Here is a 26,341-nt window from a genome sequence, read left to right on the forward strand (position 1 = left end):
GTACTCCCAAATTTGAAAATAATTTTTTAAGGGGGCAGATAATCCCTTGAAACCCATTTCCCTTATTTAAAACCCTTTATTGTAAATTAAAGTATTTGCCCAATTTTCAAAAAATTTCGTTAAAAAAACCCTTTTTCACTAGATTGCCTCAGAATTTTCCCGGGGGAAAACCCAAAAAGGGGTTTTTTAAGTCACCCCCTTATATTTTTCCGTTATATTAAAAGTTGTTGAATCAATACTTGCGTTAAATTTTAAGTTCTTTTTTGCATCAAAGAAGTCTTGAGGCCAGGCCTGGTTAGTTTAAAGCGTCTGTGAAGTATGACGCGGACACTTCAAGCCAATAAATGCGTTGATCACTCCATGGATGCATAATTCATTAAACTTGTTGTACCACATAAAGCATGCCTTAGTCTCAATACCGAATTTCTGAATTTCTAGACACTATATAATAGTGTATAATAGTGATATAAATCACTATCTTCTGCCACAATCATCGATAACCTATACATATGGCACTCCTCTAGATTTCTACAATTACATGGTCTTTTACTTTGTCCTGGTGTACGTCGAAAAAAGTTTGTAAGTTTTCCCAGTAAAACGCCAAAGTTTTTTGGGAAAAGTATGAAAAATAAAATTATAAAAAAATATAAGTTTTTTGTTATTACCTATATTTTAGAAACGTATGTTTTGGTTTTTTTAAAATGAAAAATGACATTAAAACCCCGTGAAATCCCTTGGTGAAAATAACATAAAAATTTCCCAAAGACACCATCACCCATTTAGAGATTATTCGTAGTCTGGAAAAGGGAATAACTATTCATCAGCATTAAAAAAAAATCCCAAAAATTTTTTGGGATACTTTAGAGAAAACCGCGTTTCACTGACCCGTTATACATTTGTTTAAAATCGGTCCAAATTATGACAAAAGTTCCTGATCAAGATACTCGATCCTAAAATAACTTTATTATATAACGTAACGAACACGTGCGGGTCTTCCACTATAATAACTCTATGCGTGAATTTCACTATAATAACTCTATTATATACGTAACGACACGTGCGGTCTTCCACTATAATAACTCTGCTATATACGTAACGACACGTGCGGATCTTCCATTTTTTAATAACTCTGCTATATACGTAACGACACGTGCGGGTCTCCACAATAATAACTCTACTTATATACGTAACGACACGTGCGGTCTTCCACTATAGATAACTCTGCTATATATAGTAACGACACGTGCGGAATCTTCCATTTTAATAACTCCTGTTATATACGTAACGACACGTGCGGGTCTTCCACTATAATAACTATGTTATATACGTAACGACACGTGCGGGTCTTCCACTATAATTACTCTGTTATATACGTAACGACACGTGCGGGTCTTCCACTATAATAACTATGTTATATACGTAACGACACGTGCGGGTCTTCCACTATAATAACTCTGCTATATACGTAACGACACGTGCGGATCTTTCCATTTTAATACTCTGCTATATTACGTAACGACACGTGCGGGTCTTCCACAATAATAACTCTGTTATATAAGTAACGACACGTGCGCTCTTCTCCTATAATATACCTCTATTATATACGTAACGAACACGTGCGGATCTTCCACAATAATAAACTCTATTATATACGTAACGGCACGTGCGGATCTTTTTACAATAATAACTCTGTTATATACGTAACGACACGTGCGGATCTTCCACAATCATAACTCTGTTATATACGTAACTGACACGTGCGGATCTTCCACTATCAAAAACTCTGTTATATACATAACGACACGTGCCGGGTCTTCCACAATAATAACTCTATTATATACGTAACGACATGGTGCGGATCTTCCACTATAAATAACTCTGTTATAATACGTAACGACAACGTGCGGGTCTTCCACAATAATAACTTCTATTATTTACGTAAACTATACGTGCGGATCTTCCACTATAATAACTCTGTTATATACGTAACGGCACGTGCGGATCTTCCACTATGATAACTCTGTTATATACGTAACGACATGTGCGGGTCTTCCACAATAATAACTCTGTTATATACGTAACAACACTTGCGGATCTCCCACTATGATAACTCTGTTATATACGTAACGACACTTGCGGATCTTCCACAATGATAACTCTGTTATATACGTAACGACATGTGCGGATCTTCCACTATAAAAACTCTGTTATATACGTAACGACACTTGCGGGTCTTCCACTCTTATAACTCTTGTATATACGTAAGGAAACGTGCGGGTCTTCCACAATAATAACTCTTTTATAAACGTAATGACACTTGCGGGTCTTCCACTATAATAACACTGTTATATACGTAACGACAACGTGCGGGTCTTCCACAAATAATAACTCTATTATATACGTAACGACACGTGGGCGAGTCTTCGCACAATAATAACTCTATTATATACGTAACGACACGTGCGGGTCTTCCACAATAATAACTCTGTTTTATACGTAACGACACTTGCGGGTCTTCCACTATAATAACTCTGTTATATACGTAAGCGACACTTGCGGGTCTTTCGCCACAATAATAACTCTAATTATAATACGTAACGACACGTGCGGGTCTTCCACAATAATAACTCTAATTATATACGTAACGAACATGCTTTGTGATTCCACATATAAAAACTCTGTTATATGCGTAACGACACGTGCGGATCTTCCACTATAAAAACTCTGTTAAATAACGTAACGACAGTGCGGGGGGCTTCCCCAAATTTAAAAATTGTTTTAAAAAAACGTACGGGCACGTCGGGTTTTTTGCCCCTATAAAAAATCTGTTTAAACGTTTAAAGAAAAGTGCGGCTTTTTTCTCCTAATTTAAAAACCCCCCTTTTTAAAATTTGTAACCCCCCAAAAAGGGCGGGGTTTTTCCCCCCTAATTAAAAAACTCCCGTTATTAATAACCCAAAAACGTGCGGGTTTCCACCCAATTTAAAAAACTCTATTATTTACTAAATTACGTGCGGGAAACTTCCACTATTAAAAAACTTGTTTTTTATTTTCGTAAAAGGGCAAAGGCGGATCTTCCCCCTTTATAAAAATTTTGTTTTTATACGTAACGACAAAGTGCGGTTTTTTCCACAATTTAAAAAACTCTGTTATTTTACGTAACGAACTTGCGGGGTCTCCCCAATTTGATAACTCTGGGGGATTATTCGAACGGGCACTTGCGGATCTTCCCCCAAAAGAAAAATCTGTTATATATCGGTAACGGGCATGTTTCGGGGTCTTCCCCCTAATTTAAAAAATCTTTAAATACGTAACGAAAACTTGCGGGTTTTTTCCCACTCTAATAAATCTTGTAATTTTAAAGTAAAGGGAAAAGTGCGGGTCTTCCCCCAATTTAATAAAATCTTTTATAAACGAAAAAGAAAATTGCGGTTTCCACTATAATAACACTGTTAATTAAAACGTAAAAAAGACACGTGCAGGGGCTTCCACCAATAATAAATCTATTATAAAACGTAACGACACGTTCGAAATCTTCCCCCCAATAAAAAAACTCTATTTTATTTCGTAAAGCACCCTCGGGTTTTTTCCCCCAAAATAACTCTGTTTTTATAGTAAAGACACTTTGCGGGTTCTTTCCCCCCTATAATAAAATCTGTTATATACCTTTGGGCCCCTTGCCCCCGGGGTTTTTCCACAATAATAACTCTATTATATAAAGGGAACGCACGTGCGGGTCTTCCACAATAATAATCTTTATATACGGTAAAAGGACATGTGTGGGGTATCCACATAAAAAATCTGGGTTTTATTACGTAACGAACGTGCGGATTTCCACTTTTAAAAACTCTGTTAAAAAACGTTTAAAGCACCGTGCGGGTCTTCCAAATAATAACTCTGTTTTTAATTTCGAAGACACGTGCCGGTCTTGCATATTTAAAAACTCCCGTTTTTATACCCTAACGACACCCCTGCGGGAACTTCCCCCTATAAAAACCTGTTTATTTTCGTTAAAAGACACGGCGGGTCTTCCACTATAATAACTCCCGTTAAAATCGTTTAAAGACAAAGTGGCCCCGGGAAATTCCCCATAAAAACTCTTTATTAAAACGTAAAAGACACGTGCGGGTCTTCCACAAAGATAACTCTGTTTTTATACGTAACGACACCTTTTGCGGGTCTTCCACTATAAAATTTTTAAATCGTTTTTTTATACGTAACAACCTTGCGGGTCTTTTCCCCAATAATAACTCTGTTTTTATACGGGAAGAAAACGTGCGGGTTTTTCCACAAAAATAAATCTATTATTTACGTAACGACACGGGGGGCCGGGCTTTACTAAAATAACTCTGTTATATACTTAACGACCTTGGGGGTCTTCCAAATAATAACTCTATTAAAATATAACGACACGTGGCCGGGGCTTCCCCCAATAAAAACTCTGTTTATATACGTAACGACACGTGCGGATCTTCCACTATAAAAACTATGTTATAATCATAAAAGGGGACGTGGGGGGTCTTCCAAATTAATAATTTTTTATTTATATACGTAATGACAAAGTGCCGATTTTCCACTATAATAACTCTAATATATACATAACGACACGTGCCGGGTCCTTCCACTAAATATCTCTGTTATAATACTAACGACACGTGCGGTCTCACAAATAATACCCTAATTATATACGAACGACAGGTCGGATCTTCCACTATAAAACTCTAATATATAACATAACGACACGTGCGGATCTTCCCACTTAAAACTCTGTAATAAACGTAACGACACGTGCGGGTCTTCCACAATAAATAAACCTTAATTATATACGTACGACAGGTCGGATCTTCCACTATTATTATATACTCTAACTTTATATACGTAACGACAGTCGGGTCTCCACGATAATAACTCTGTTAATACGTAACAACACGTCGGATCATACCACTATAAAAACATAATGTTAATACATAACGGCACGTCGGGTCTTCCACAATAATTACTCTATTATAACGAACGACACATGCGGATTTTACAAACTAGAATAACTCTATATATACGTAAACGAACGTCGGAACTTCCACTATAATAACGTCTGTAGTAACGTAACGACACTTGGCGGATCTTCCACTTAATAACTCGTTATATACGTAAGACACGTGCGGTTTCCATATAAAATAATCTAATTATAATATCGTAACGATACGTGTGATATCCACTATAATAACCTGATTATATAACGTAAACGAGAACGTGCGGATTTCCAACCTATAGTACTCAATATAACGTAACGACATGGCCCGCTCCCTTAACCTGTTATATACGTAACGACACGTGCGGTCCTTCCAACAATAAACTCTATTAATTTACGGTATACTATAACTCGGATCTTCCACTGATAATGAACTCTGTTATATACGTAACGACACTTGCGGATCTTTCCACTGTAATAACCTATATACGTAACGACACGTGCGGGTCTTCCACAATAATAACTCTGTTATATACGTAACGACACGTGCGGATCTTCCACTATTAAAACTATGTTATATACATAACGGCACTTGCGGGTCTTCCACAATAATTACTCTATTATATACGTAACGACACGTGCGGATTTTCCACTATAATAACTCTAATATATACGTTACAAACGCGTGCGGGTCTTCCACTATAATAACTCTGTTATATACATAGCGTTACATGCGGCTCTTCACCTATAGTAACTCTGTTATATACGTAACGACACTTGCGGGTCTTCCATTTAAATAACTCTGTTATAAACGTAACGGCACGTGCGGGTCTTCCGCAATAATAACTCTATTATATACGTAACGACATGTGTGGATAATCCACATAATAACTCTATTATAGTACGTAACGACACGTGCGATTTTCCCACTATAATAACTCTTATATATTAATCGTAACGACATGGAGCGGACTCCACTATACAGATACTCTGTTAATACGTAATAGACACCGTGCGGGTCTTCCACAAATCTCTTTTTAATACTAACGACCTGCGGATTTTCCACTATAATAACTCTAATAATACGTTACAAACGCGGGGGCGGGTCTTCCAACTATAAAAACTTCTGTTATAAAACATGCGTTACATGCGGTCTTCACCTATAGTAACCTGTTTATACTAACGCAAATGCGGGTCTTCCATTTAATAATCTGTTATAAACGTAACGGCATAACTGCGGTCTTCGCAATAATAACTCTATTATATCCCTAACGACATGTTTTGGATATCCACTATAATAACTCTATTATATACGTAACGACACGATTTTCCACTATAATAACTCTTATATTAACGTAACGGAGCGGGTCTTCCACTATAATAACTCTGTTATATACGTAACGACACGTGCGGGTCTTCCACTATAATAACTCTGTTATATACGTAACGACACGTGCGGATCTTCCACTATAATAACTCTGTTATATACGTAACGACACGTGCGGATCTTCCACTATAATAACTCTGTTATATACGTAACGACACGTGCGGGTCTTCCACTATAATAACTCTATTATATACGTAACGACACGTGCGGATCTTCCACTATAATAACTCTATTATATACGTAACGACACTTGCGGATCTTCCACTATACTAACTCTGTTATATACGTAACGACACGTGTGGCTCTTCTCCTATAATACCTCTATTATATACGTAACGACACGTGCGGATCTTCCACTATATAAACACGTGGTGGTCTTCCACTATTATAACTTTGTTATATACGTAACGACACGTGCGGATCTTCCATTGTAATAACTCTGTTATATACGTATACATAACGACACGTGCGGGTCTGCGACTATAATAACTCTGTTATATACGTAACGACACGTGCGGATCTTACATTATAATAACTCTGTTATATACGTATACATAACGACACGTGCGGATCTTCCACTATAAAAACTCTGTTATATACATAACGGCACGTGCGGGTCTTCCACAATAATAACTCTATTATATACGTAACGACTCGTGCGGATCTTCCACTAAAATAACTTTGTTATATACATAACGGCACGTGCGGATCTTCCACAATAAAAACTCTGTTATATACGTAACGACACGTGCGGGTCTTTCACTATAATAACTCTATTATATAAGTATGGACACGGGCGGATCTTCCACTATAAAAACTCTGTTATAAACGTAACGACACGTGCGGATCTTCAACAACAATAACTCTGTTATATACGTAACGACACGTGCGGATCTTCTACTATAAAAACTCTATTATATACGTAACAATACGTCGGATCTTCCACTATAATAACTCTGTTATATACGTAACGACACGTGCGGATCTTCCACAAAAATAACTCTGTTATATACATAACGATACGTGCGGATCTTCCACAATAATAACTCTGTTATATACGTAACGACACGTGTGGATCTTCCACTATATAAACTCTGTTATATACATAACGACACGTGCAGATCTTCCACTAAAAAAAACTCTGTTATATACATAACGGCACGTGCGGATCTTTTACAATAATAACTCTGTTATATACGTAACGACATGTGCGGATCTTCCACAATAATAACTCTGTTATATACGTAACGACACGTGCGGATCTTCCACTAAAAAAAACTCTATTATATACGTAACGATACGTGCGGATCTTCCACTATAATCTCTGTTATATACGTAACGACATGTGCGGATCTTCCACAATAATAACTCTGTTATATACATAACGACACGTGCGGATCTTCCACAATAATAACTCTATTATATACGTAACGACACGTGCGGATCTTTCACTATAAAAACTCTGTTATATACATAACGACACGTGCGGGTCTTCCACAATAATACCTCTATTATATACGTAACGACACGTGCGGATCTTCCACTATAAGAACTCTGTTATATACGTAACGACACATGCGGGTCTTCCACAATAATAACTCTGTTATATACGTATCGACACGTGCGGATCTTTCACTATAAACACTCTGTTATATACGTAAAAAATGTACTAACTTGTCAGCACTTTATGGTGAGCTTGGTCGTTACCCGTTACATATTACTAGAAAACTTAACATGATAAGATATTGGTCAAAAATTCTTAAACTTAATGATACATCACTTGTTAAGCAAGCGTATTTACTTCTTAAGTCAGACACAGATGTTAGTCGAATTATAACGGTAAAAATTGGGGCTTCTTTTATTAAAGAGACCTTGTCAAGTCTTGGCTTTTAAATATATTTTGGACAATCATTTTTGATATAATATAATAAAAACATTAAAAAAAATTAAATTGACACCTTTCTAAAAAGTTGGTATGAAAATCTATCAATAATCACCAAGAAAAACAAACATATTGATATTTAAACATTCTTTTGTAATGGAAAAAGATTTAGATTATGTCCAAAGAAAAATACAGAATGCTTTTAAAAAAAACTAGTTTTTTCGAACTTCTTCCCCATAATTTTTATAGAAATGGTAGATATGAAAAAATTCCAGAGAAAGCGAATATGTAAATCATGCAATATAAGCAAATAGAGAGTGAATACCACTTTTCTCCTTGGGGCCAAATACCGAGTTTCGACAAAATATTTTAAAAAAAAGAAAATTCCACTAATAAAATTAGATAGGGCTCTTGTCGTCAGACTCAAAGAAAAAATTTTGTGCCCTTAGCTAAAATTTTTTTTATTTTGGGAAATCGTAAACGTATTCTTTTAATTGGGAAAAAAATTTTTTTTTTAAACTATATTGTTGAAAAGTACAAATTTATTTTTTTCCCATATTTACTTGTATTCTTTTAAACTTGTATTGTTAACTGCGAATTTTCCACTGTAATGTGTACATTTTTAAGGCATAAGCAAAGTAAATTTTTTTTTTATCTAAATAAAAAATTTGTATTCGATTCGTTTAGTAAAAAGACACGTGCGGATCTTCCATTGAAATAAAATCCTGTTTTATAGTATACATTTAAAAGACACGTGCGGGCCGGATTAAATAACTGTTATATACGTAAACGAAAGGGGATTTACATTAAATAACCTATTATATACGTCTTATATAAAAGAATTTAATTTTAATTTTATACAAAAAACATGACTTTCTGTGTCAAAAAAGCCCCCAATATCAGGGACCACAAAAAAAGGGAAAAAGAGGGAAACCTTTCCTTTTTTTGGTTATCCCCGGTAGGGGCACACATGCTAAAATATTTATATTGTCTATACTTTTTGTCATGTGATATTTTTATCTCTTTTAAAATTTTGATTATTGTTATATGTATTGTATCATTATGCATCATTATGTCATTGCCATGTCATGTACACTTTTACCGAATAAAATTATTATTATTATTACATTGTATACATAACGACACGTGGTGGTCTTCCACTATTATAACTTTGTTATATACGTAACGACACGTGCGGATCTTCCATTATAATAACTCTGTTATATACGTATACATAACGACACGTGCGGATCTTCCACTATAAAAACTCTGTTATATACATAACGGCAAAAGTGCGGGGTCTTCCACAATAATAAATCTATTATATACGTAACGCTCGTGCGGATCTTCCACTAAATAACTTTGTTATTACATAAGGCACGGCGGATCTTCCACAATAAAAAAACCCGTTTTATACGTAACGACACGTGCGGGTCTTTTACTTTAAAAACTCTATTAATAAATATGGACACGGGGGGATCTTCCCCTTAAAAAAATCTGTTATAAAGTAACGACACTCGGTCTTCAACAACAATAACTCTGTTTTATACGTAACGAACGTGCGGATCTTTTACTTTAAAAAAATTTTATTCGTAAAAATACGTCGGATTTCCCTATAAAAACTCTTTATATACGTACACACGTGCGGATTTTCCCCCAAAAAACTCTGTTTTTACATAACGATAAAAGTGCGGATCTTCCACAAAAAACTCTGTTTATATACGTAACACACGTGTGGATCTTCCACTATATAAACTCTTTATATACATAACACACGTGCGGGTCTTCCACTAAAAAAAACCCCTTTTTATACATAAGGCAGTGCGGATCTTTTACAATAATAACTCGTTTTAAAACGACGACATGGCGGATCTTCCACAATAAAATCTGTTATAACGTAACCCACACGGGGGATCTTCCCCTAAAAAAACTCTATTTTATACGTAAAGAACGTGCGATCTTCCACTATAAAACCTTTTTTCGTAACGACTGTCGGATCTTCCCAATAATTTAAATCTGTTATATACATTTAAAAAGACGACACGTTCGGGTCTTCCACTATAAAACTCTGTTATATACGTAACGACACGTGCGATCTTCCACTTATAAAACTCTGGTTATATACTAACGACACATGCGGTCTTCCACAATAATAAAATTGTTATATACGTACGACACGTGCGGATCTTTCACATAAACACTCTGTTATATACGTAAAAATGTACTAACTTGCACCCCTTTATGGTTGAGCTTGGTCGTTACCTTACATATTTACTAAAAAACTAACATGGATAAGTATTGTCAAAAATTCTTAAAAATTAATGATACATCCTGTTAACAACGTATTACTTCTTAACGTAGACACAGATGTTCAATCGAATTCTATATAACGGTAAAAAATGGGCTTCCTTACTTATTAATAGAGACCTGTCAGAGTCTTGGCTTCTTCATACTATTTATGGCAATCAGTCTTGAATAGACGTATACCATATAATAACCTTAAACAAGATAATTGACCCTTTCTACAAATGACTCATCTATCAAACATTTCACCAAGATAAAACCTATTGATATATTAAACATTCTGTGTAATGAAAGTATTAGATATGTCCAAGACAGTACAATACAAACTCTTTAACTAGATTTCGAACTCTCTTCCCATAATATTAGTTTATAGAAACTGGTAGATATAAAACATTCTAGAGAACAGCGAATATGTAAATCAGCAATATGAAGCAATAGGAGTATTACCACTTTCTCCTTGTGATTCGTCCAACTACGAGATCTTCGAACAAAATAATTCTTAAAAGACACTACGCATTGGCCGACATGATAAATTAATAGATCTCTGTCGTCAGATCAAGAATAACTATACTGTGCCTTACTAAATTTTGTATTGGCAATACGTAAACGAATACTTAATCTGATATTTTATATTTAAAACTATATGTTGATAAGTAAAGTCTTATTGTTCCTATATTATCTTACTTAAAAACTTGTGTATTACGTCACACTGCGAATTCTCACTGATAATGTGTATTCATTGTTAATGGCTATAGCAAGTATTTTTATGCTAAATAATATTCGTATTCGTATTCGTAATACGTAAGACACGTGCGGATCTTCCATTTTTAAAAAACCGTTATAAAAATTTTCATAACGACACTGCGGTTGCCGACTAAATAACCTGTTTTAAAACTAACGACACGTGCGGATCTTACATTATAAAATCATTTATACTACATTGTATAAAAACGACACTGGGGGTCTTCCCCCCATTTTAAAATTTTTTATACTAAACGAACGTGCGGGTCTTCCATTTTAATAACCGTTATTTAAATAACAAACGAACGGCGGGGCGCGACTATAATAATCTGTTTTATACTTAAAAACACTGGGGATCTTCCCTTAAAAAAACTCGTTATATACTAACAAACGACACTGGGTTGCGACTATAATAACTTGTTTATATACGTAAAGAACGTCGGATCTTACATTATAATAAAATCTGTTTTAAACTTACGACACTGCGGGTCTTACATTTTAATAACTTATTAAATAATGTATAAAAAAACACGTGGTGGTCTTCCACTATAATAACTTTGTTATATACGTAACGACACATCCAGAAGAGATCATTTATCATTTTATTACCTCGTTAGCTAGCAAATTGAAAAAGAAATTGTTGCTAGGAATTAATGGAGTAAAAAAATCACATGTTATTAGATAATATTTACTAAATTGAATGTGGAAATGGAAATTACTAATTTACTAAATGGACCGAAATTTCGTCTTATCTACCTTTACTAATGGCCAACTATAATGAAGAAGCTTTATCGGATAAGAATATAAGGTGTTTTCCTTCTTAAATGCATTAGTGTGGTTCAAATAACGTGTACTTAAAGCTGATTAAATGACGCTCGAATTGTGAGGAGGTGATGTATAAACAGAGATAAAATCATTGAAGAGACAATGCGAAGATGGATTGTCAGCTATTCTACTTTTCAAGCAAATTAGAATTAATCTCTGCTTAATAACAACATGGTATAAACATTTACCAAATTCGACCAGCAGTCTGATGTTTTGACTTGATTGAAACCATAATCGATCCTAACAATGAATAAGATATATTTTATGATATATTTATTCATGCATTATCCAAACATGCACCAGTCAAAGAAAAACGAGCTAAGCAAGACTTGTTCATTGATGACATTTAAATATACAATACGGGAAAAAGAGGCTTTAAAAAAGAAGAACCTAAGAGGTCAATGTACATCGCAAGTCGATCATATACAAGAAGAAAATACAACAAATTTTGTAATAACATTTTTATTTCTTGTGGCGCATAATTTCCATCATGACTGGGTATAAAAATAATTTTAAAACTTCATATACACATCATATTTGCTCCGACAACGGTCGCAAATAGAAAAACGTTTTGGAGAGGAGTAGTCAAACATGATTTATTGCAAACTAACACAATTAATATGCACCGACAACGGTTACACGGGTAATGTCCGATATTTCACACAAACATTGCTGGTGCCCTTTTGATCGTTTCATAGAGTTGCAAAGTTGCAATCAAGCAATTGACTAATGTCTTTTCGATCGTCTGTAATTTAAGTACTCCGTCGCCCAGCATGTAACATTTGCTCCAGTCATGACGAAGTGTAGGGTGATTGGTAAGTCCTGAACTGTAAAAAGCACAGCAGAAAAAAGGGTTGCGTAGGATGGGAAATTAAAAACCTAATTTGTTAAAAAAAAATATTTTTTTACAAAAAAAAAAAAAAGTTTATTTAAGATATGATCAGCCGCTACGCAGTTCTAATGATCGATAAATTAAGAAATGTGTCGTTCATGTAAATTAAAACAATTAAATCTTTAATGATGAAACTTTGGTAGCAATTAAGTTTTAAATTACATTCTTTGCCTTTTTTAAAAGGTTTTATAAAAAATCCCCTTAAGATGCTATGAAACTTAAAAAATCGTCAGTCTAATCAAAATTGGACAAATTTTGACTGGGCCATTGCTTTTTTTTAACGGCTGCCCCCAGTCTTAAATTTCCCTTTTTTTTGGGGAAAGGGGGACTTCTCAAAATTGCCAAAAAAAAATATTTTTTCGTTGTTTTTTTCCCTCAAAATGAGTTCAAAGTCTGCAAATTTTCAATGGATTTGGATATATCAAAGGGTTTCAGCCCTTTTTATCGACTTTTGGGTTTTTTTGCCTCTCAAAAAACCCCAAATTTTAAACAAAGGGTAAGGGGGGCAGAGTCCCCCTTTAAACCCTTCAAGCCCCCCCCCCCTATTTATTTTAGGGGGGCCCCCAAATTCACTTTTTAAAAACCTTTTTCCCCAAAAAAAATTTGGGGCCCAAAAAATATATTTTTACTGTTTTGTCTTCTCAACTTGTCTTTGTATTTAATTTTACTAGTTTGTCTTCTCACCTTGTTTTGATATTATATTTTACTGTTTTGTCTCCTCAACTTGTCTTGGTATTTTATTATACTGTTTTGTCTCCTCAACTTGTCTTTCTTTTATATTTTACTGGTTTGTCTCCTCAACTTGTCTTGGTATTATATTTTACTAGTTTGTCTTCTCACGTTGTCTTGACATTAAATTTTACTGTTTTGTCTCCTCAACTTGTTCTTCTATTATAGTTTACTGATTTGTCTTCTCAACTTGTCTTGGTATTATATTTTTCTAGTTTGTCTTCTCACGTTGTCTTGACATTATATTTTACTGTTTTGTCTCCTCAACTTGTCTATATATTATATTTTACTGGTTTGTCTTCTCACGTTGTATTGGCATTATATTTTACTGATTTGGCTCCTCACGATGTCTTGGTTGAGGAGACAAACCAGTAAAATATAATTTTATATTTTTTATATAATTTTACTCTTTGTCTTTTCAACTTGTCTTGGTATTTTATTTTACTGTTTTGTCTCCTCAACTTGATTTTCTATTATATTTTACTGTTTTGTCTCCTTAACTTGTTTTTCTATTATATTTTACTGGTTTGTCTCCTCAACTTGTCTTGATATTATATTTTACTGTTTTGTCTCCTCAACTTGTCTTTCTTTTATATTTTACGGGTTTGTCTCCTCAACTTGTTTTTCTATTATATTTTACTGGTTTGTCTCCTCAACTTGTTTTTCTGTTATATTTAACTGGTTTGTCTCCTCAACTTGTCTTGGTATTATGTTTTACTCGTTTGTCTCATCAACTTGTCTTGGTATCATATTTTACTGGTTTGTCTCCTCAACTTGTTTTTCTATTATAGTTTACTGGTTTGTCTCCTCAACTTGTTTTTCTGTTATATTTAACTGGTTTGTCTCCTCAACTTGTCTTGGTATTATGTTTTACTCGTTTGTCATCAACTTGTCTTGGTATCATATTTTACTCGTTTGTCTCTTCAACTTGTTTTTCTATTATATTTTACTGTTTATCTCCTCAACTTGTCTTGACATTATAATTTACTGCTTTCTCTCCTCAACTTGTCTTGGTATTATATTTTACTGTTTTGTCTTCTCACCTTGTCTTGGTATTATATTTTACTGGTTTGTTTTCTCACGTTGTCTTGATATTACATTTTACTGTTTGTCTCCTCAACTTGTCTTGGTATTATATTTTACTGTTTTGTCTCCTCACCTTGTCTTGGTGTTTTATTTGATTGTTTTGTCTCCTCAACTTGACTTGGTATTATAATTTACTGGTTTGTCTCCTCAACTTGTCTTGGTATAATGTTTTACTGTTTGTCTCCTCACATTCTCTTGGTATTATACCTTACTGTTTTGTCTCCTCACCTTGTCTTGGTGTTTTATTTGATTGTTTTGTTTCCTCAACTTGACTTGGTATTATAATTTACTGGTTTGTCTCCTCAACTTGTCTTGGTATTTTATTTGATTGTTTTGTCTCGTCAACTTGACTTGGTATTATACTTTACTGTTTTGTTTTCTCACCTTGTCTTGGTATTTTATTTGATTGTTTTATCTCGTCAACTTGACTTGGTATAATATTTTACTGGTTTGTCTCCTCAACTTGTCTTGACATTATAATTTACTGCTTTTTCTCCTCAACTTGTCTTGGTATTATATTTTACTGTTTTGTCTTCTCAACTTGTCTTGGTATTATATTTTACTGTTTTGTCTTCTCACCTTGTCTTGGTATTATATTTTACTGGTTTGTTTTCTCACGTTGTCTTGATATTATATTTTACCGCTTGTCTCCTCAACTTGTCTTGGTATTATATTTTACTGTTTTGTCTCCTTACCGTGTCTTGGTATTATACTTTACTGTTTTGTTTTCTCGCCTTGTCTTGGTATTATATTTTACTGGTTTGTCTCCTCAACTTGTTTTTCTATTATATTTTACTGTTTGTCTCCTCAACTTGTCTTTGGTATTATATTTTACCGGTTTGTCTCATCAACATTTCTTGGTATTATATTTTACTGGTTTGTCTCCTCAACTTGTCTTGGTATTATATTTTACTGGTTTGTCTCCTCAACTTGTCTTGGTATTATATTTTACTGGTTTGTCTCATCAACTTGACTTGGTATTATATTTTACCAGTTTGTCTCCTCAACTTGTTTCTCTATTATATTTTACTGGTTTGTCTCCTCAACTTGTTTTTCTATTATATTTTACTGGTTTGTCTCCTCAACTTGTTTTTCTATTATATTTTACTGGTTTGTCTCCTCAACTTGTCTTGGTATTATATTTTACTGGTTTGTCTCCTCAACTTGTTTTTCTATTATATTTTACTGGTTTGTCTCCTCAACTTGTTTTTCTATTATATTTTACTGGTTTGTCTTCTCAACTTGTCTTGGTATTATATTTTACCGGTTTGTCTCATCAACGTTTCTTGATATTATATTTTACTGTCTTGTCTCCTCAACTTGTTTTGGTATTATATTTTACTGGTTTGTCTCCTCAACTTGTCTTGGTATTATATTTTACTGGTTTGTCTCCTCAACTTGTCTTGGTATTATATTTTACTGGTTTGTCTCCTCAACTTGTCTTGGTATTATATTTTACTGGTTTGTCTCCTCAACTTGTCTTGGTATTATATTTTACTGGTTTGTCTCATCAACTTGACTTGGTATTATGTTTTACTGGTTTGTCTCATCAACTTGTTTTTCTTTTATATTTTACTGTTTTGTCTCCTCAACCTGCCTTGGTATTACTTTTTACCGGTTTGTCTCGTCACATTGTTTTGATATTATGTTTTACTGGTTTGTCTCCTCAACTTGTCTTGGTATTATGTTATACTGTTTTGTCTTCTCACCTTGTCTTGGTATTTTATTTGATTGTTTTGTCTCCTCAACTTGACTTGGTATTATAATTTACTGGTTTGTCTCCTCAACTTGTCTTGGTATAATGTTTTACTGTTTTGTCTCCTCACATTCTCTTGGTATTATATTTTACTGTTTTGTCTTCTCACCTTGTCTTGGTATTTTATTTGATTGTTTTGTCTCGTCAACTTGACTTGGTATTATATTTTACTGGTTTGTCTCGCTTGTCTTTCTATTTCCTTTTTAAATTCAAAGTAAGTTAAGACGTTCACTATAGTTTCTGCATTTTTGACATTGTCAAATAAGAAAAAAATCAAACACTATAGTGAACATAAAACTGTGTATGATTAAATCATAATTGAAACAACTTTCTGGAAAGAATACTAATGGTCTTACTTCTTTTGTTATCTGTCACTTAAAAAGTCAGTTTTTTACACTTTTAAATCATTTTCAAGAGGAGCAGATAACTCAAAATGAACCATCGACATCTCATTATATTTCAAACCATTCTTTGTCATTTTCCTGTCAGTCATCATACAAAGTTTAAAACAGTTCTATTAAATATTTTGTTATGCTTCAATGAGTAAACTTATTGCAATTATCTTCAAAAAGAGGGGCATAACTTGAATTAAATATCGCCTAAACAACTATAGAATAAAATTGGTTGCAGAGAATTTGAGAAAATATTGCAAAATGCCATGGAATAAATAATAAATACTAATCAAATGAGGTGTTGTTTGCTACAGTTCTGAATAATCTGCTCGTGGAAGTGACCTAAAACCAAAAAAAAAATCACACTTTCAGATGCAGACTACTCAAGTAGGACCGTGTACCCCAGTTTTTAATTAACAAATTCTTCATGATTTTTTTTAATTATGTTGAAATAATCCGCTTACTAATTTAAATTTTCATTCTTTGTCTTTAAACTAAAAGCGTCTTTAGTTAAAACCTGATAATAATTACATGTAATATGAATTTTGCTAATCTTTACTTTTTATAACAATATTATCACAACTTTTTCTACAAAACATGAATTTCAGTACATTCAAAGCGACCGAAGCATTACCAAAGGATTCCGAAAAAGCATTATTTTGTTTGTAACAACTTTGACTTTATAATATTATTTGCCAATGATTTACAAGAAAATATAAACACTGCGAACAATTGGCTGTAGACTGTAGACTATTGGTATCTGTATGTTTATTGGATATCCAAGACTTTATTGTCTCTAAAAGCTGGGGGCATCTTATTATAAAAACATGCTCAGTATCGTGAGAAAACACCCGTCTCTGGACTGCAGTTGTTTAGATAGTCTGTCTGTAAATAATAATAGTATATTTATTTTTGAAAATTTTAACGAACTTTACTTAAATTACCGGTTGTTAAAATGGATTACACATCCGCACATCCAATGTCGACGGACGTTAGTTGGTTGAGTAATGACGACTTTAATGGTAGTACAATCATACCGGTTATGACAGCAAATAGATCCTTGGCTAACTTAATTCAGGACAAAATGAATACAGCTCAGTACTTCGTGTGTCCGACGTTATTTGTTCTTGGAATAGTTGGTAATATACTGACCATTTTGACAGTTTCACAAGTGCAATTTCAGCAGATGACTTCTCGCTTTATATTGTTGGCATTGGCGGCATCGGATTCTCTTCTTCTCTTAACAAATCCCTTTAATCAGCAATTCATGCCGGCAATTTTGGGTCTAGATGTAAGAACACTTTCTAGCGAAGGATGCAAACTGTTTTTCGTCATGTATCGAGTTGGAAAAATGTCGTCCTCTTGGTTTATTGTTTTGGTTGATATTGAACGTTTTGTCGCAATACTGTTCCCGTTAAAAGTAAAGCGTTTGATTACAAAGACGACTATTTTGATTGCTATAGCTATTATTTATGTTCTTATGTTTACCATTTCCGGTGTTTGGACAATATCCACTGGTATAGTAAACGGGACGTGTAGAGCAGATGTCGTGAACACTAACACGCTAAGTGTACACAAATCTTTCCTCATCGTTGGTGCAACTTGCTACTCTATCGCTCCAATGGCCATTCTTCTGACCTTGACACCGCTCATTGTTCTCAACCTGTACCGCAGTCAACGTATGCGACATAATTTACAGCTACAGAATATAGCTAGAACAGCGAAAGATACATATCGAGTTACAGTTATGTTGGTTGGGATAGTGATAACATATATAATCTGTGTGACACCAATCACTCTTCTACTCATTCTAACATTTTGGACCAACGAGCCGATTTACGGATCAACTAAGATAGAATATATCATATTTTCCGGGGTCGCCTCCACATTTGAACAAATAAACCACTCAAGTAACTTCTTCGTGTATGTTCTATGTTGCCGCCAGTTTCGACAAGGATTTCTCCATATGATGAGATGTACAAGAAAGAATGTAACTGGTACGGGAAGTTCTATAAACGTTTCATATATTGAAAAGGGATTGGAAGTATACGATAATTAGAAGACAAGGGAAGCACAATGTAAATACGACAAAAACTTTCGTGTATGTGTTTATGTTGTTACACTGATTTTCCTAGGCTTTAGTGTATATGATTTGATAATATATTTCTGCAGTAGTACAAGGCAGGATTTCTGAAACTACACAAATATGTGCTAATGTGTCGCTTTAGAATTTTAACACTGAATCGAACATAAAATAAATGCAGATTATATTTAAAATGATTACAGGTTTACACAATGTGCACATTTTATAAGTGAAAAAAGCACGTCTTACTACTTATCATAGACAAGTCGGAATAAATCAAACATAAAATAAAGTCAACGATAAGGATTATTCTAAATATAGCAAATTTGAAAGTCTCATCTAACAAAAATAGAAACAATATTAAACGAAACATTTTTACATTTATTTTGTTCTTTAAAACTAGTGATGTCAGCAATATATCATTGTATCAAAGGTGTTTGTGTCAATTAGGAACAAACATATTTACGACGTAATTGGATATACAAAAATGTATGTTGTCTATATTTTGATCCACGCCAAATATTTACTGTACTGCCATTTCATTTGTCAATCTTATAATGTGTTATCACGTTTTTAGATCTTCTTAAATTAATTTTGTAAAAATGAACGTTTTATATTAAACATTTCGCTATCTCTACATTATGGCTTACATTTACGTATTAATTGTAGTTCATCCTCATTAAAATAGTAGCACTAGTTAAGAAATATTGTTAACTCACTGTGGCATTGTTATTGTTGATGGTTAAATATGTACGTACGATGATGTCCTTATTTGAATAAAGTTGTTGTTCTGTTCTGTGTACTGTTTTAACTAAAAAAACTAACTACTAAGGAAGCATATTTTATGTATTAAAAAGTAACAATGCGCACATGTATTTACTTAAATGAAATATTATATTCAAACTCATTGGCTTTAAAAGTGTGGTACAATGAAGTCTTCTCAGTTAAAATTATGTCCAGTAATGTCCCTGAATAATTCAATAACAAATTGAACATTCAAAACTTGCTTCAATAGTTTTAATAGTTACAATTATCAACATTGATGCGCTGATGTCGCAACGCCGCTAAATGTCACACTTACCGCTAAATGTCGCACCACTGCCGTTAACTGCCGCAACTGCCACTGAATGTCGCAAAATAGTTTGCCGTTAAATGTCACAATGGTAAAGTTAAATGTCACAAAATTTAATTCAAGTAACTTGTGGTTTTATGTCAATTTTAACATTACATTGTATGTGAGTAATCTCGGGACAAACTAGCTATCGTATAGGAAAGGATTTGCTGTGGTATCTAAAGTAATTGGTTGAAATTGAAGTTATCTTAGTCGGTATTATAGATTGACGACTAAATTAGTACCAAAAATGTTCCTTGGTGATTAAACACTTTTGTAAACGTTTTTGTCTCTCGCCAGTAAAAGAATATTTTTATGACAGGTTTATGCACATAAATCATCTGCATAAGCATAAATGACTGACACTTTTCCATATTGTCCTTACCTGGGCTGATGCTTAAAAAAGATGATAACATATGTCAAACATAATATCATTCAAATTTTTATTGTAGCTACTTTGATTGACGATTTTTTTCAAATGGCAAAGAGCGACGAAATTTAAATTGTTGCGCGTCATTTGCCAACGCAATTTCGATAATTTTAGTATGTACGGATTCTAGTAGCAGTTGGATGAAAAAAGTCTTGTTTTAAAAGGTTCTTTAGTAGATAAAAAGTATTCATTTGGCAACATTTCTTTCTTTTAATCACTATATTCCGAAGTATTTTCTTCTATTTTATTGCAACAAACGTCACTTATCAGTTACATATAATTTATTTTAGTTTAATATATATATTTACGTACATACGACGTAAGAATTATAAGATTGGCTCGTTTTGAAATTTCAATCAGATTTTATTTGCACTCACTATCAATGTCTTGGATAAGTCCCTGGTACAATTTAGACATTGGGCGGTTAGGACATATGTGTTTGAATTAATTTTGCATGTCTCACCATTAAGCTTTTGTTTAAGGGAAAGCCTAGGCCAAATGGGTATGGCCATTCCTTTTGTTCATAAGTGACGTTGCAGCAAGATGACTGCATCATAACTTGATCTAATTTTATTTGTAAGTTAAAGTGTATATGCACCAAGTCACATAGTACATTTTGACTTTTCTTTTAATGACGAAAGACAACATTTTTTCAAATGTTTACACTTTTCATTTTCAATTTTAACATATTTACTCCAATAACTAATGATGAAAAAATCTTTAATAAAATGTAGCCGGTAAGTACATGATATATTTTCAAATTGACCTTAAGAAAGCCTTTTCGAATGAAATACAAATTAAAGGAGAACATTTAATGGTGATTCATCTGAAACTGTAAAATCCTGTATCCATTTCTGATAGTTCACACACACACACACACACACACACACGCACACGCACACGCACACACGCACGCACGCACGCACGCACACACACACACACACACACGCACGCACGCACGAACGCGACGCGTACACCGTAGATGACTGGATTATAATTTAAGTTGATTTTATTGGGTCTTGAGATCATCAAATATGTAAAGTGTGCTCGATAAGTTATTTACAAAAGATTATTAATGTGACCTCTGTTAAAGTAATTAATGTGGTATCCAAATTGTAGAACCCTATTTATAGTGCAATGCAATATTAGCAGTCACAAACAAAAAATGGTAGCTGGACACTATAGTATACTTATAAACTTACATAAGTACGCACAACAATATAATTTATAGTATTACAGGCACATGCTATAATTTACTCAATCGCTTTCAAAGAAAAAGAACATTTCACAATTGAGTCGGGTAAAGTCCCAAAGTGACCTTACTACACTCATTTAATCAATGAGTATTTAATACAATACCACTGTACAATATCACAATATCATTATCAACAAAAATGTTTCCGTGACGGATATAACAACATGTAAGAAACATGTGTTACAAGCATCAATATGACGGTTTTTATAAATAACATAAAATGCATAGTATGGTATACTATGTTTTTATTGAAAAATGTTTAAAATTAGCACGGAATAGAACTGAATGCATGCAAATTCATGATTAATTATTTGAATTTCTCTTAGTTATAGCAAAATGAACAAATCTGTTGCTTTAGATGATTGCCTAATTGATGTCGATTTATTGATGATTAGTCAAAGACAATATACAGTTATCAGTTTGCTTTAAAATAATTAAAATAATATAAAATATGATAGATCTACTCATATTTTATTTAAAGTGACACTGTGTCCATCCAAGAGTAAATGATGAGTGTTCCGGTAAAATTTAAAAAAAACTTTACATTTTTCATAGTTAGTTTCAATTTTATAATAAGCGCCATTTGAATGGTGAATAGTCACGTGACCACATAAATATCTATAAATTTCCTTTAGAAATTAACTGTAATGTTCATTTTACAGTCTTTAATATAAAACATTTGTCATCAGTCGTCATTATATATTTATATTTTCTTCTTATGATACACTTAAAGAAATATGACCAAATAAGAAATTAATTCAGGGAAATAGCACTCCTAATGCTTGGTTAGATAAAGCTTTTTATTATTGTTCCAAAATTCCCGGCAATGCCAAGAAAAATAAGTTAATAATTTGACATGATTTATACAATCGGAAACCATTTAGAAGGTCTTTGAGGGATAATGTTGTAATTATTAGACGGTAAAAGATGAAAATCTTCAAATGATCCGCATATATCTTTGGAAAGGTCAATAGATATCTCTACACTATTGACGGTGATTGCTGGCGGCTTCAAATGGAAATTAATGACCATATTTTGCGCTAGCTTTGCTTCAAAGTACGGATTTAATTAAACGAAAAAGTTCCTTCTGGCGTATTCGATTCCGCATTTTGTTGTTAATGACAGGAACTTTATCGTTGGTTAAAGAAAGTTGGTGAGAGAAAAGCCGAGAAATCATTGTCCAAAGGTTTAGAAGTAAGCATCCATTAAAAAATTCGTTCGATAACTTCAAGTTACAAATCAAATTGCCTTTATACGAGCAAACTTTTTTTTCTGCTAGGGTTTTGCATGGTAAAGAACTACGTGATAGTATAGATATTGTCAAGTTCCAAAAGGATAATAAATCGTTATAAAACTACCGTATATATGGCATGGTAAACGTTGCAAAATTCAGTAAGCATATTCAATAATTATAATGTACAATTTTAATTTTAAATTCTATCACCTATCATTTATTTAATCATTCGGAATATTTGTTCATAAAAATAAATATTTGTGTGAAATAATGTTCCATATATTTGGGTATTGAAAATATTTATTCGATAATTTGAATCATGGGATAGAGGCACAATTTTCTTACACGAGATTTAATTGGTTAATTAAATAAAAATGGATGCGTCCTTAGCGCTAAAAACCAAACACCAGCGAAGGAAGATTCGTAAACATTCGTCATTTAACGTAATGTGTCGGTACTAAATCTTTAACATAATATCATGATTATATAACGAAATAAAAAAATATATGGAAGAAAGTAAATATTTTATTGTAGGTATATGTGTTACCCTATAGAGTTACAATGAAGTACAAAATTCCTCGTTTCCTTCACTTTACTATTTATATATAATTATAAACCTCATAGATGTACGGTGTTCCGTTTGGACAATCGTGAATTTTTATTTCGTCCCTACCCGCGATGCACGATAGTACGATAGTGAAACGCGATGGTACGATGACACGATGATGAAAACACGATGGTACGATGGTGAAATCGCGATGTTGCGATGGTACGATGGTGATATAGAGGATATTTGTTTAGTTCAGTGTAAGATCGGTATATATTTCACCGAGTGAGCACCAAAAGGTATATTTCACGAGTGGCGCAGCCACGAGTGAAATATAAACTTTTGGTGTTCACAAGGTGAAATATATTTCGATCTTACACTAAACAAATTTTCTTTTTTTATTACATGCTTTTCGGTGGTTTATAGAAATATATCAGTGATTTAAAACTGGTAATTTCACTGTTTGAAACAGTGAAATTACCACTTTGATAATTTCACTGTTTTGAATTTAAGCCCCTTACGTTGTTTCAGTGAAATACCAGCGTGCACAGAACTGGGTACCAACTTAATGACGTGACGTCATAAATGACGTCACGTTGAATTATTATTTGGCGCGCTTTTCATTCAGTATTAAGTTTAATGTCTTTTTAAAACGTTTCTTTGCATATAATAAAAAGAAAATTTGTTTAGTTTAGTGTAAGATCGAAATATATTTCACCTTGTGAACACCAAAAGTTCATATTTCACTCGTGGCTGCGCCACTCGTGAAATATACCTTTTGGTGCTCACTCGGTGAAATATATTCCGATCTTACACTGAACTAAACAAATATCCTCTATATTATATGCAAAGAAACGTTTTGAAAAGACATTAAACCTAATACTGAATGAAAAGCGCGCCAAATAATAATACAACGTCACGTCATTAAGTTGGTACCCAGTACTGTGCACGCTTGTTTTTCACTGAAACAACGTAAGGGGCTTAAATTCAAAACAGTGAAATTATCAAAGTGGTAATTTCACTGTTTCAAACAGTGAAATTACCAGTTTTATATCACTGATATATTTCTATAAACCACGGAAAAGCATGTAATAAAACGTGATTTTATATCGCGTTTTCACCATCGTACCATTGCGTTTCACCATCGCACCACCGCGCCATCGTGTTTTTACCATCGTACCATCGCGTTTTCACCATCGTGCCATCGCGCTTTCACCATCCTACCATCGTGCTAAATAAATCAAAGCACTGAAAGAGCTGAAGTATACATTGCTTGATAATATAATCCATTTTTGTCATCAAGGCCATGTTGATTTTAACCTACTGACCTAAAAAACAACAGGGGTCATCTTCTGATCAATGTCAATGTCCCTAACAAGTGTCACACAAAGGCTTTTTTCTTCCAAAGTTATTAATGAGACAAGGAAGATGTGTTGTTCCATATGTGTATTGCTAGGCAAGCTGAAAGATGAGCAATAAAGATATCATTTTTTGAAACACTGCAGTATAGAATATTGAAACAGTAATATTGAGTCTTCAGTGAGGCTATCTAATAAAAGGCATGACCTGGCTTGAACTCTATACAAATTCAATTAATTGAATCATCCTACAAGACTTAATTACCAAATTATAGTACATCCTTTTGTAAAGCTTTCCATGTTACAAGTCTATGTACTGTACTTTGATTCATTTATATATATATTCTGGTGTGTTGTATTCATCTCTACACATTTATTTTCAAATTAATTACTTTATCGTTTATTAATAAAAATGAAATCTATAATCAAATCAATTCAAATGTACTGTAATATTTTCATTATTCAATAATTGTTACATATAGTCTTCATATACAACCTTTCTAAGAAATTCATTTATATTGGACAGCAAGTTAACAAGGTTTTTTTCCATAATCAGGCTGTGTTACCAACTTCTTAACTTTAGATGAACCATTCACAATATTTAGCTAAAAACATTTTTTCTATTTTTGGCTACTGTGACCTACAAACTCGGAGCAAAACCTGTCACACACATTCTTACCAAGTTTTGAGACAATTGGGGCAAAAGTGTGACCGGTAGAGTGTTAACAAACTATCGCATTAAATACAGAAAAGAATCTTTCTCTAACTTACACTGGTTGCAAAAAGAAATTTTAATCATTTAGATTTAGCAGAATAGCCCGAATTCCAACACCAGCCAAAGTACCCGTGTTTCGCGGGCAGTGCACTTTAGAAGAATGGCACAATATCACACACCATCGCTTTGATATTGTCGTGTTACCTAAAATATAAATATAATATATACAGTTTTACTTGAAGCTAATTCATCAAAAAAAAAAAAAAAAAAAACGTAAATGACTTTTGTGAACCAATTAATTTTGAACATACTTGCTATTGAAAGCATAGCAAGGAAAATATGTAAGGGGCTTTCGTCTTGATTTCGCCCGTACCCCTTTTATCACCTGACTATATCTTGGAAGACGAGAGAGTCTTCTTAAACAAAATGAATGAACACTATTTAATTATTCTATTTATTTTTGTAGCTACCCAAATTCCCCAACCCCCACTACAGAGTCCAACCCCCACTACAAAGTACCATACCAAAGCCCAGTACTTCTGTCACACAGTATGTCAAATAATGTATATGTAGCATGATCCAAAGTTTTGTTGTTGCCGTGTTAAACGATATTTGGCTAAAATATTTACAAATACAAGAACGCAA

At 33.4% G+C, this 26,341-nt stretch overlaps 1 protein-coding gene across 1 annotated transcript; it reads left to right on the forward strand.

Moving 5' to 3' along the window:
* The first annotated feature begins 17,903 nt into the window (after window positions 1-17,903).
* LOC132714729 (growth hormone secretagogue receptor type 1-like) lies at window positions 17,904-19,675 on the forward strand. The gene has a single exon (XM_060697648.1). It carries the CDS (start codon window positions 17,919-17,921, stop codon window positions 19,020-19,022), a length of 1,104 nt encoding a protein of 367 aa, XP_060553631.1. The 5' UTR covers window positions 17,904-17,918; the 3' UTR covers window positions 19,023-19,675.
* Window positions 19,676-26,341: the final 6,666 nt, after the last annotated feature.

Source organism: Ruditapes philippinarum, unplaced genomic scaffold, assembly GCF_026571515.1.
Source record: "Ruditapes philippinarum isolate M1 unplaced genomic scaffold, ASM2657151v2 ctg1143_1_1_1_1, whole genome shotgun sequence".
Taxonomy (NCBI): Eukaryota; Metazoa; Mollusca; class Bivalvia; order Venerida; family Veneridae; genus Ruditapes; species Ruditapes philippinarum.

What these genes read in the sequence shown, in the direction of transcription:
- LOC132714729 (XM_060697648.1), top strand. Translation starts at nt 17,919, where the DNA reads ATGGATTACACATCCGCACATCCAATGTCGACGGACGTTAGTTGGTTG.